The sequence below is a fragment of the Phocoena phocoena genome, chromosome 4 (assembly GCF_963924675.1).
Source record: "Phocoena phocoena chromosome 4, mPhoPho1.1, whole genome shotgun sequence".
Lineage (NCBI taxonomy): Eukaryota > Metazoa > Chordata > Mammalia > Artiodactyla > Phocoenidae > Phocoena > Phocoena phocoena.
The window spans coordinates 8787888-8801542 of NC_089222.1; the positions used below are offsets into that span (position 1 = coordinate 8787888).

General features: G+C 36.3%; 1 protein-coding gene across 1 annotated transcript in view; it reads right to left on the reverse strand.

The window, feature by feature from the left end:
• KCNH8 (potassium voltage-gated channel subfamily H member 8) overlaps positions 1-13655 on the reverse strand; it is a 383045-nt gene that overhangs the window by 110655 nt on the left and 258735 nt on the right. Inside the window, exon 7 of the mRNA XM_065876325.1 lies at positions 10875-11082. Coding sequence (XP_065732397.1) covers positions 10875-11082 — 208 coding nt within the window. The remainder of the gene's footprint in view (positions 1-10874; positions 11083-13655) is intronic.

The window sequence follows — 13655 nt, forward strand, 5'->3', positions numbered from 1 at the left end:
TATGTCCACCTCTTGAATTTCTAACAACAAAGTACACTTCTAGAAGTCAAGCTCTAAGATTCCTTGTCTTGCTCGCAGCTAATAACACTGTCCTTCTTAGGGCCTCAAGGAATATTTATTTTATAGTAAATACTAAGAACTTTGTAGCATTTAAATGCACCAATCTCAAAGAGTTCTTTTTCTGCTCTATTTTTCTCTATATCTATAGTCTTCTAGGAAAATAATCTGCAGTACATTAAACTGTCACTTATTCCGAAAGAATTATTTTGATTAATATAGTAGCTGGAAAGAAATAATTGTATATTAAGCACATTTGATGATGTCTTCTTAAGACGGCTGCATAATTTATTTTCCTGGTAACAGAACAATTCCATCTGAAGAATTGAAGATTTGAGGTCTTAAGTTTAAATGATTTTCCCCCATAAAGGCATTCCAAGTGGGAATAAGGTCTTGAGTAATTAACCCTTATTCAATTTGCTTTTTACAGATTAGATTACAACCATTTTTATATTTCAAAGGTAACATAGAAAATTACACTGGAATTTAGGTTATGTTATTTTTGGCAGAAATGAAGACTGTGGTTCTGGCAAGATTATGAACTTTGCTTATGTGCAAGCCTTTCTGATAGAAACACTGGAAATATATAGATGCTTCCGAAAGAGGAAGTGAAATGCACGTATGCAAAAATGAGGAGCCGCAAGCCTGTGAGCTGACACCATGGTGGTGATGCTGATGGGGAGACAGGGATTGGCAGCTGGTCAGAAGTAATAGTGACCGTGGGCTTGGGTTTCATGGCCATCTGTGCACAAGAGAGAACACTTAAATGCTATAAATGCTGGAACTGACATCTTGTATACAACTGGGATACTAAGTGTGATACATGCAGGGAGAAGGGTAGAAATAATTTACCCAACAGCTTACAGGGATGACAAGGAAAATTAGAGTTTGAAAAAAGTGGTCTTCTGAGAGAACTTTAAAAATTTAGGCTTGTGCCTTGCATGCACTGGTGTCTGAATGTGTACCATTCATGAATCACAGACACCTTGGCGCTAAGAAATTTTAAAAAATTTGATCCCAGGGCAGGGGAAAATCCTAGTATCCTTGACAAAAGCAAGCAAGCAAACAACAACCAAAATTCTGGGTATTCTCACACCTCAATCTACACAAGATTTTGAGAAGGAAGAAGCCCTATTGAAGATGAGCTCACAATAAAAATGTTTTAAAAGTACAAAAGAGGAAATAGTTCACCTTTTGCAAGAGTTGGATGAACAGAAAATTAGCACACAATGAACTTGAATTAATAAAATAAAAATGAAGAAATACAATAAGATAGTATGTTTTTTACAATATTTAAATTCAATTCAGAAGCTTGATATAATGGGCAAAAAACAAGGAACTGGAACTATAAAAAGGAAACCAAAAAACTATGGAAAGTGAACAGAGGTCTGAAAAAGCACCAAATGAAACTTCCATATGTAGTTTTCCAGAAAATAGTTAATAAGGATCTATAATATAGGTATAATTAAATTCAGAAGCTTGATCTAATGGACATATATAAACCTTGAACTAAAAATTATATCCAAAAAATTGTATGCGCATAATATCCTCACACATAAAGAATATATACAATTGAGCTTCAACAAACAGTGAAGAATCAGTATCACGGAGACCAAATTCTGTAAACAAGCAATGAATGTAATTAGAAATCAATAACAGAGTGTTAATTTCAAGTTCCATATAATTTGAAAAACGTTTAAAGACTTCAGCACTTAACAATATATAGCATTAAATGGATTATTTAGGAAAGAAGAGAAACTGAAAATTAATGAGATAGAGGTTCTAATTTACCAAAGAGGAAATTAGAGTGACTCTCTACATCAAAAAAAATATGTTCTACCTTGTTATACCTTACTTACACAGGGAAATGAAAATTTAAACAACAATTAGACATTACTTTACACCCTCCACTCCCCAACACCCTCCAAGATTTTCACAAGTTTAAAAACATTGGTAACAATTGTTGGTGAAGCTCTGGGGAAAGAACACATATAATATGACCAACTAAATAATTAATGAATACAAGTGCTTCAGAGAAGAATTTGGCAATATGTATTAATTTTGCAGATGCAAAATTCTCTTTGACCCAGAGAAATTCTTGCATATGCACACAGAGAATCTTGTATTTGATTGTTCATTGCCCAGTACTTGCCATAGTGAGAGGTGCAGTCAACTCAGTAGGGGAGTGGATAAATAAACCAAAATGATGAGTAAACTGGCTTATTGTACAATAGAATTCTATTAAACAGTTAAAAATAAATATATAAGGTTTATATCTAAGATGGATTGATCTTAAAAAAAAAAAGTTCAATGAGAATGTAAAAAAGATACAAAGAAGAGAGAAATCCCAGCTCCTGTGTATTTTATCTGTGTATCTAGGTCAAGTCATACAACCTATGTGCCTCAGCTTTCTCATCAGTAAATAGAAATGATAACAGTATTGGGCTCATAAAATTATAGCAAGATGCCTTGAACAGTGCCTGGCACTGAGAAAGCCCCATGTATGCCTGTTATTATTATTATCATTACTTCTTACATTTGTGAAGATTTATATGGAAGATAATGAGGGAAAATAATATCATATATTGTTTTACTAATACATTTGTATAGTAACAACAGCGTCTAAGAAAATTTTATGCACCAACTTTAGAATAGTAAGGAGGAAAGATGGAGGGAGTAAGGCAGAATTGAAGGGTCGTGGGGCTCTGGCTTCATCTGTGATATTACATTGATTTTAAAAAAAGAAATAAAGCAAATATATTAAAACAAAATGTTAAAAAAGATATAATTTTTAGAAGGCGACCATTATACTGATTCTAAACATTTCTGTGTTAAAAATATTTCATAATTTAAAAAGTAAATTTCCAGGAAATTTCAAACTTTTCAAGCTTTAGTTTCTTTTTTCTAAGATGAAGTTGAAAACATCTGTCTCATGGGATTTCAATAAAGATCAGATGAGAAAATGCATACAAATATATTAAGCACTGCACCATGCATGTAGGTGGTGCTTAATAAATGTAAGCTAAATATTAATCTGATATAAATCAATTGTTTTCAAAAAATGTGAAGAAAAAATAAATTTGTAGGTTATTTTTCTACTCATTAAATTTATTCCTAGTTCACTTGTGAACTAGTTCACAGATGTGATGGGGATTGGAAAAGCATAGGAAAGTGAAAAATAGGAAGAACTCAATTGTTGCTGGTTTAGGACTTTATAACCATGAGTATTAAATTCACACAATGTCCCAAGGCTTTTTAAAACTTTGCTACTCAACGTGTGGTGTGGGGTCCAGTAGCCCTGATTTCACTGGGGAGGTGGTTAAGAATGCTGGATCTCAGGCTCCACCTCAGATTTACTGAATTAGAATCTGTTTTTTAATGCAATCCTCACATAATTTCAGTGCACATTAAAGTTCAAGACCCTGCTTCAAAAAAAAAAAAAAAATTAAGTCCAGGAGTCCGTCACTAGGGTCCATTTTAATGGTTAGAAATCTTCATTTTAGGCTTTTTCTCCCCTTTCTTTATTTCATGTATTTGCAAGAATGAAAATCTACAGATCAGGGTTATCTAAAGATGTTTATATAATCCTTTACACAGAACCTGAAAATGTAGAGTGCTGGACAATTCTACCTTCTCTTGAGGAAAATTTGATAGTTATTGAAATAATCAGCTTACAATATCATAAGCCTGGTCATTTTTTTTCCCATTACATGTGGCTTGTAAATGGTAAGCAGTTAATAACTAGAGAGCCATTCAAATCAATCAGGTTTTATGATGTTTTATCCAACGAGGATCAGGAGATTTAAGACTAAAATTGTCAATGAAAATTTGAAAATGATATTCTTGGGCTTTTTTTTTTTCCGTGATGCAGATACACGTTTAGACATCTGCAATGGATAAATGTACTCCAGCCAAAGGATTGAAAGATAAAAAAAAACCTTCCCTCTATTACAATATACTCTCAGCTCTAACTTTTGAAGCAGATCATTTAAAGTTCAGTGTGTCATAGCCTTAGAAACAGAGATAGCTTCGAGAAAGAATGTTAGTGTTTTAGCTACAAAAGAGAGCTACCGACCACGGTGCAGTCTGCTTGTGGAAGCACAGCTTGGTAAGTACCACTGTTAGGCTGACACAGCAGCACCGACTGCATTACAGGGAGCAAGATGCACCGGGAATTACAGCATCCCCATCTTTCAGCTAATTCCATCTGACATTTGATGTCTGAGAGAGGTATGATGATTTACAGAAGCATTTTAATAAGTGTTTTTATAAATGTTATTTTTTTTTTTGAGTATTAGGGTAAAGTTGTTATTGTAGAAGACTTTTGTCTTTTTTTGAGGGGTGGGCTGTCTAAAATCCTATGTGAAGGGGGTATTCTCCTTTGTGTATAGTAATGGAGAGACACAGGGTCCCACTTCTAACCATGAAAGTGTAAGGTGGGGGGAGCCCTCCTTGCCCAGAAGTCCGTGTCTGAATGTATGATGTAAGTGTGACCAATCAGATTCTCCTTTCAGGGACTGTGAATCAGAGATGAACAGAAGGTTAGGACTCACCCATGGCATCTACAAAGGCAGAAACACGTCCAGGCCATCTTTGCAAAATGTCAGCAACTGTGCTTCTTGCACTGGGGTATCTGGATCTGCCTTGGCTCACATTTTTTTCCCCAAGTCTTGTTCTCCATCCTTCTATTTCTGAGTCTGCATGTCCTGCTAATGCATTCCTTTTCTGTTTTTGCTTGCAATCAAGAATTGTCCCTGATACAGAAATATCACCTCTTCACTAGATTTGGTTTTTTTAAATTAATTTTTTGTTATAGTTGATTTACAATGTTGTGTTAGTTTCTACTGTACAGCAAAGTGAATCAGTTATACATATACATATATCCACTCTTTTTTAGATTCTTTTCCCATATAGGTCATTACAGAGTATTGAGTAGAGTTCCCTGTGCTATACAGTAGGTTCTCATTAGTTATCTATTTTATTATATATAGTAGTGTGTATATGTCAATCCCAATCTCCCAATTTATCCCTCCCCTGTCCCTTTCCACCTTGGTGACCATAAGTTTGTTTTTTACATCTGTGACTCTATTTCTGTGTTGGTCACTACATTTGAACAGCACTGCTACTTCAGCTCTATATAGCTCATTGATGTAAGTTTAAGTAGGTGGCTGCAATTTGAAAATGGCCTCAATTAGTGATTAAGAGTGGAGGTGGTGGTCATGATGGTAGTTATCAAGTGCAAGAACATAATATGTACTAGAAACTATGTGAGGCACGTCAACTTGAGTACCTGTAATTCCTCAGAAAACGCTGTGAGGATCAGTACTGCAACACCCATTTTACAGATGAGAAAACTAAGATTGTTGTATAAAAAGTCACACATTGAAGTCACTTTGACCAAAATCACAAGCCTAGTAAATCCCCGAAGCAAGATTCAAATCCAAACCTTCCTAGCTTAAATCAGAACCATTATATTCTCTCAAGGATGCTAATGGAGCTCTTTAAGGACTAATTCAATGTCATTAATTGAACTTTATAAATGTCATTAACTGAACTTAATAAATGATAACTAAAATAATATATCCCTACATTAACTGGGATGTAAGGAAACATGTAAGGTCTTCTTTTTTATTAGTATTATTTTAAATTGAAGTGTAGTTGACTTACAGCGTTGTGTTAGTTTCAGTTGTACAGCAAAGTGATTCAGTTTTATATATATATATATTCAGTAACATATACATATATATTCTTTTTCAGATTCTTTTCCCTTATAGGTTATTACAAAATATTGAGTATAGTTTCCTGTGCTCATGCAAAGCCTTCTAACACATTTTTAGCTAGGTATTTATTGAAGTCTTCTTATAGAAATGTTCTGAAATATTTCTTCACAGTGAAAACAAAATTTTAAATTTAAAAGCCACACTTAGACTTGAAGCACTATGTCTAAATTCCATAAAAGTTTGTTATATCCCAACAAGCATGTAGGGTAGATGTTGAACCTCTCCCCTATATTAGTTTTGAAGGGAAAATATCCTATTTGTATGCAATTATGAGGCTATGTGAAAATTACTTATTTTCAGAGGCTGACTCAAATAGAAAGTTTGGGCAGATATATTATTTTGAAGATACGTGTAAAAAAGTATATAATAACTTATGGAGCACTGTGACTAAACTTGAAGGCAACACTTTTAAAGCCATTACTTAATACTCTTCCCATTTAAGATGATAAGTATCACTAGTCCCAGGTCATAGTACTTTCTTTATTAGAAGTAACTGTCTTAATAAAATAGTAATGATGGTAACAATAGCTCCTATTTATTGAGCAGTTACTAGGTGGCGGGCACAGTGCTAAATGCTTCACCGAGATTGCCTACTTTAATACTTTAAGCCTTTCAGACCCCAGTGAGGTACACACTATTATTAGGGCCACTTTACAGATATTGAAAAAGAAACAGAGCAAAACATCTCTCCCTGACTCCTGGGGTTCTATATTCAAAGGATCGCTGCTCGAGAGAGAATTTTAAGCCTTGCTGTAGCCTTCGATGAAGCCCAAACTCTAAAGCTTAGCCTGAATTGTCTTTAAAGATCTGGACCCTGACTACCTACCTCTTTAGCCTCATCACCTCACTATCATCCCCCGCTTCACCCTTTATGCTGGTTCTAGTGAAAGGCGTCATACAGCCCCGTCCCTGCTGTGACACACACCCGTTCCTCAGCATCCTTAGAGACAAGACTATTCATTCTTCTTTAAAACTCAGCTCAACTTGGAAATGCCTCTGCGGATAACCTGTTAGATTTAGTTGCCTGCCCTCTATAGCACCTCTGTATAGAACCTCTGTAGCAGGTTCTTGCTACAGAACATACCGCACTGCCATATACCCATTGAATTATTTGTCTGTTTTTCTTACTGGACTTTAAGTGCCATGACATTAAGTATATTATTTTTTTCTTCTTTATTTTATTGGAGTATAGTTGATTTACAATGTTGTGTTAGTTTCAGGTGTACAGCAAAGTGATTCAGTTAAATATACGTTAAATAAATATTATATTAAATATATATATATTCAGTTAAATATATATATTTAATCTTTTTCAGATTCTTTTCCCTTATAGATTATTATAAGATATTGAGTAGAGTTCCCTGTGCTATAAGTAGGTCCTTGTTGCTTATCTATTTTATATATAGGAGTGTGTCTATGTTAATCCCAAGCTCCTAATTTAAGTATATAATTTGTTTTGGTATCTCCAGTGCCTAACACAGGACCAAGCATGCAGTGGGCACTCAAAAAATACTTTTTGAATAAATGGCCAAATCTTAAGTTACCACCCTATTTGTTCTTTCTATCTTCCTGCTGGAAAGAGTTTGCTAAATAACCATTCCCTATTATATCATAATGCTCAAAATTATGAGAAGGACTTCTATACAAGGAGTTAGGGAATCTAGATTCTTGTCCCATGATTGTCATTTAGTAATGAAAAGACCTTGAAGACTGATTCATTCAACAATTTTCTTTTTACGTATTTGCCATGCACCAGGAACTGTACACCCCAGTGAGGAAGCAACAGTGGACACAAGTGACAAAAGCCCCTTCCACCAGAAAGCTTGTATAACATATAGTTGGATTTCTCACCATAAAATCAAAGAGCTGGACTAAGGTCCTTCCAGGCTTAAAATTCCATGAAACAATAAGCCAAATCTCAAATTCCTTAAAATATAATATAGGAACACATAAGAATATGAAATAAAATAGAACACCAGGCAAATCAGTTCATAACTTGCCTCTGATACTATTAATCTAGGAGTATTAATTCTTCCATACAAAAATAGATATATTATAGAGAAGTGACATTATGAAACATTTTTTAAAGGTTAGCTTTGGTTTGGTTTCATGCAAAATATTTGAACCCTCTCTAGTTGTAAGTACAATAGCATGCCTGTCAAGGGCAAAAAGGGAAAAAAATCATTTCAAGGAAATTAACAACGATGAGAAAGGAAGATCTATTTTATTCCTTGGGAAGATGAATCTGTTCTGAACATCTAATGTTAGTCAGAGCATAAAGAGCAATATGTTATCTAATCAAGTTTCATGTGTGTGATGAATTTTCTGATTCATGGTAATTGGACCAGAAAAGGTAAAGCATATTATTAGTGGACAAATTACATAGTAAAAACTAAATTAGTCTAGACTCTCAGCTGCTTCATTACAAAATTAGGTAGGGAAGGTCATAATTATTTAATTTGTGTCCAAATCTCAGCTGGAGAATGTTCCAAACGAACAAATGATCCAAGTAATTTTAGGGGAAGGGAAAGTCCTTGTAGCCAAGCTTAAAAACCCAATATTGACAAACATAATTAGCATGCTACCTTCCTGACCATATCCCTAGAGGTGTTTGGACAGGAAATCTAATCCTCTAAAGATAAATGTTCTGTTATTTTTTATCATAACTGAGTAAACCATATCAATTCCTTGACATGCTATGATCATAGGATGTCCTTCCTGACACGTCCCTCAAATTTGTTGACATTGGATGATTGATTGCTTCTGCTGGTTAACATGGGCACTGAGCTATGATAGAAAATAGATACACAATATTAAACTCACAAAACTGGGTTTGTTCTTCCATTAAAGTCATAAATCATGGATTCTGAAAGAGCCTTTCAAGTTACATAGTGAGTTTTCTCATGTTGCAGATGAGGAAACTGAGGCCCAGACAGGTGAACAAAATTACTGCAAATCTCACAGTTGGCAGGTGTTGGAGCCATGACGCAAGGAGAGATCCATCGCCCCCCAGCCCAATGTTCTTCCCATCATTTTATTTTGCCAATAGTTAGCTCTCTTTGTGAGCTAACTTCCAGCTTACAAGCTCCCATACATGACACTGACTCATATCACCAGGACCAAGAGTAGGCACGGTAGGGGGCAATGCAGATGAAGTTCAGGGGGTTGGCTTCTTTTTTCTTGGAAAACAAATACCTCTGCCTATTTGTGGGAAGAAAAACATCAGCTAGTTTGTCAGTCTGCAGCAGGACTGGTATGTTGGAAGTGAACACAAAGCTTTCCTCCTCTAACTAAATTTGACAGCATGCATAAGCTGAATCTCCCCATCTGGAGACTCTCAGATTAGACAAGCCTTACAGATTAATATGTGTGTATAGGTCTGGGGCCTGAAGGAAATGAGGTCAGGTCCGAAAAGGAATCAGGTGGCTGATGGCCACAAATCAGAACTTTAACATGGATTCACAACAAAGGGAGGAGACTTAATGCTGTAATTCACTGAAAAGCATTAGGACCATGCTAGGGTCTGTGATGAGGAAGCTGGAGGACAAAGTTATAAAGAGGGAAACGATACTGAAGGACAGAAAATGTTTTCATCCAAGTACAATCCAGACTTTGATCCTCCTTTTAATCAAATCTTCTTTTTCCCCATCTCCTTCTCTCTCTCTCTCTCTCTCTCTCTCTCTCTCTCTCTCTCACACACACACACACACACATACACACCTCATGTTCTCTTTATGCAGGATATTTGTGCTCTCATTTTACAGTCTTATTTCTCTCTTTACTTTGTTCCTGAGAATGGAGGTCTACAGCAATGCATAGAAAAAGTGCTTTGATAAGGAAGATAAAACAATTCAGGATGCATTAGTTTCTCTGTGTACCTCAAGGACAAAATTGAGATGTGTAGGAGCATTTTTAAGAACGTAGACAGGAGACTCACTCCCTTGAACCCACTTTCTTAAGGTCCCCAGCTCATTCTCCAAAGATGCCCTTTAAGGCTTTGTACGTGCCCTATGGTGAGAGAGTGGCATTTAGTAAGAGTCCACCCAGGGATGTTCCAAATGCACTCTGCCATTAAAGTGCTGATATAAGAAGTTAGAGCATTTTTTCTCTTGAGAATCTCTATGGCTTTATCCCTGGGCAAAGGTCTGAGCTTCTTTCAAAAGTCCAAGATTGATTTTCGGAGGAGAAGATAAGTGAAGGATTTTCTAGCTAACCAGGAAACATATTCTCTGATTAAATGTCAGATTAAGAAGAAAAAATACCCTACATAAGGTACTATGACAATTGTCTAAAAAGAAAGACTGTGAGAACGCAGATATTTTAGAATAGAGGGTTATAGCCTTCAGAATTTTCATTTTTTTAGAAAGTTCTTGTGGTTGATATAAGTTTAAAAATGTGTTCATGTGCAGAACATTTCAGATTCATTTATGCAGAATTATGTAACACTTGAAACAACTCCCTTAAATTCCCATGGATTATACGGACACAAAACTTTACAAATTATATTTGTAAATATCCTTTCTTCTGTATCATCACAAGTTCTCAAAGTATACTAAATGTGGAAGTCAGTATGATAGTGCTGTCTCTCTTTTTTTTAGGAGAAAATAGTAGAGATATCCTTTTTATTATTCACTTGCCACCTCAAATACAAGTGATCATTTTCTTATGATTTAAAAATATTGTAATGACTGGCCAGTTCCCCATGATTTATTGTTACTAGCCCTCCATTGGATATGCTAAGATAAGATCACACATTACTTATCTAAACACTTCTACAGATGCGCTGGGCATTTTTAAAAGTTCACCCATTGAGAACTTAACCCAATTCTCTTTGAAAAAAATGCAAGGTTGTTCCAGAAAACTTTCTTAAAAGAAATCACTTGTACCATGGACCCTCTCCACACACCCCCAAAAACGATGAGACAAATCAACAGTCAGAAGACATATATTTATAGCGTCATCTTTCACCTCCCCCAAATTCTAGACAATCCTCTTTTTCACTTAAAAATGGAAAATGTGACAAATGTAAGCCCTTACCAACTTCCCACTTCAGAAGGCTGTTGTCTTCCATCTCCATTTTTCCAATGACATACCAGATACATGCCATCCAGTGTGCAAGAAGGGCAAACATGGACATGAGCAGAGTCAGGACGATTGTGCTGTGTTGGGAATAACGGTCCAACTTCTGCAGGAGACGCAGAAGACGCAGCAGCCGGACGGTCTTCAGGAGATGCACGAGAGACACCTGCGTGGGAAAACAGAGCCACACAGCTTGGCTCACGGAGTCATTACATCCACAACAGTCACTTCATCTACAGCCACTCTGGGAAGTTCTTGAAATTAAGCGTAATCGGGATTCCAACATTGTGACCATTTTATAACCATTTCTATGTCGTTTCCTGATATATCGGAAATTGATAAGATAAAAGATGATAAGGCAATTTAATTTCTTTGAGTGAATAATTATCTTCCTTAATTAAGATGTATCTTTTTTTCTCTACCTATATGACTGAAGATAATTTTATATATTCTGATATACAACTGAAACATTCATACAGAATGTATACAAAGCGCATACATTCTGCGCTTTCTGTTAAACAAACATGCTTAGGGAACCAAAATCAAATGGAACAAAATTTTGGAGAAACCTTTTAGATGCTGCCTCTGTATGAACTAGAACAACAGACTTGTAGTGAAGGAGTTAGTTTCTTGACTTTAGGGCTCAACTGAAAAATGTGCACCATTGGTGTCCACCAGAAAGGTCAATGTCACTATTACAACGCATGTGGTGCACTAATATACACTCTTTTTAATACCTTCCAAGAGAAAAGAAAAGTTAAATAAAACATTAACTCATATGCAAATAGAATCTGACAAGTTCCTTGACCTATTCTAATTTGGGGGGTGAACCATAAATAGAGGGTAAGGAAGTGGTTTGTATGACTATACCTAAGCATCATTTTTCCTTTACAGGCAGAATCATAAACAAGGTCAGCATCTTTTGAGAGTCTGCCTTTATAATTATCTGGAGTCAACTGACTTCTAATTTCTCCCTCCTCCAGCCATCTTCCCTTATCTCCAAGAAAAATGTACCTAGAGCAGTTCCTGACACATAGGAAGTGCTCAGTAAATTTGTGTTAAATGAGTGAACGGATAAGCTATTATGTGAAGATGCAAAACACTCCAGGCTCACTATAACAATAGATATTCAATAAAAGTGTCTTCCACTGTAATCTTGTGAATTATTCTATACTGAAATATAAAAACATCATAAGGATGGGAATTCCCTGGCGGTCCAGTGGTTAGGACTCCACGCTTCCACGGCAGCGGACCTGGGTTCGATCCCTGGTCAGGCAACTAAGATCCTGCAAGGTGTGGTGTGGCAAAAAAAAAAATCATAAGGTCAATTGAGGAAGTTGCCAGGTAGCTGTGGTCTTTTATTCCTTTTTGTGGGTCTTCTGGGTAGAGTTTTACTTTCTTCTCCTTCATACTCACGTTCTCATCTATCATTTCTCCAGCTGATTGTAAGTCAGATGCAGTTTCTACTTTGTGGCTTAGAGGAATTACTAGGGGTGAAATTTATTTTATAGGTAGGTGAATTTGATAGATGACAATTTTGTAAGTAAAGTGAATCCTGGAGCAGAACTCTCAAATGGAGGATACCATCTGCTATGGACTGAATTGTGTTCCTGCAAATTTCATATGTTGAAGCCCTAACCCCCAGTGTGACGGTATTTGAGATGGGGTCTTTGGGAAGTAATTTGGTTTAGATGGGGTCATGAGGGTGGGGTCCTCAAGATGGGATTAATGCCTCTATAAGAATAGACCACAGCACCCTCTCTCTTGTTCGCCACCCACCCCAATCTCTCGCTCCCTCCCCTCGCTGTATGAGGGCCATATGAGGACGTGGAAAGAAGACAGCCATCTACAAGCCAGGAAGAGAGCCCTCACCAAGAATCAAATTGGCTGAAAGCTTGATCTTGGACTTCCCAGCCATCAGGAGAGTGAGAAATAAATTCCCGTTGTTGAAGTCATCCAGTTTATGATATTTTCTTATAGCTGCCTGAGTAGACTAACACACCATCTGAATATAGAGTACTGATGCAGGCAAGCTCCCCATTTTGTCTGGCCAGAAAGGGGATGTTTGAGGGAAGAATGTGAGGCTGCCCTTACATGAGAACAACAGTCATTTACAAAAATAAGGGACATGAGCCTGGGAGTCCAGGATGAGGCAGCCCTGGTGATTTCGCTGTCATTTTAAAAAATTTGTATTTATTCCTATCTGAGCCCAAAACCTCCGGCTATAAAATGTGAATTTTGGCTCTTGATGAATGACAGAAGAAAGAGGCATATTTGATTTCGATGGAAATATATCATCTGAAAAAGAGAAAGCACCTTCTTACTCTTGGGATGCTGCTCTGAATTTGTCATTGATAAGAATTATAAGCACCTTGTAGACAGGTGCAAGACAGTGAATGATGCATTCATCAAAAACCTCTATCAAACTGCAGTTTCCCCTATTACCAAGTGGACATAACCACCTCCTGGCTGTCCACTAGGGAAGAAAAAGGAGAAAGAAAAAAGTTAATTACCGTACTGAGGTCCTTCTAGGTATTAGACACTTGGCAAGGTATTTTATAGAAAAGTTTCCTTTTTAGGCTACTCAGAAACCCTGCAGAAATTTTTACGATTTTAGGCCTATTCTGATGTTAACTTTCCCAAGAAGTCACTCAGATGGTAAGTGATAAAACTTGGATTCATACTTTTGCCTTTTTACTCTCATTCTTTGTCTCATTCACAATTTTACTTTCTTTGTCT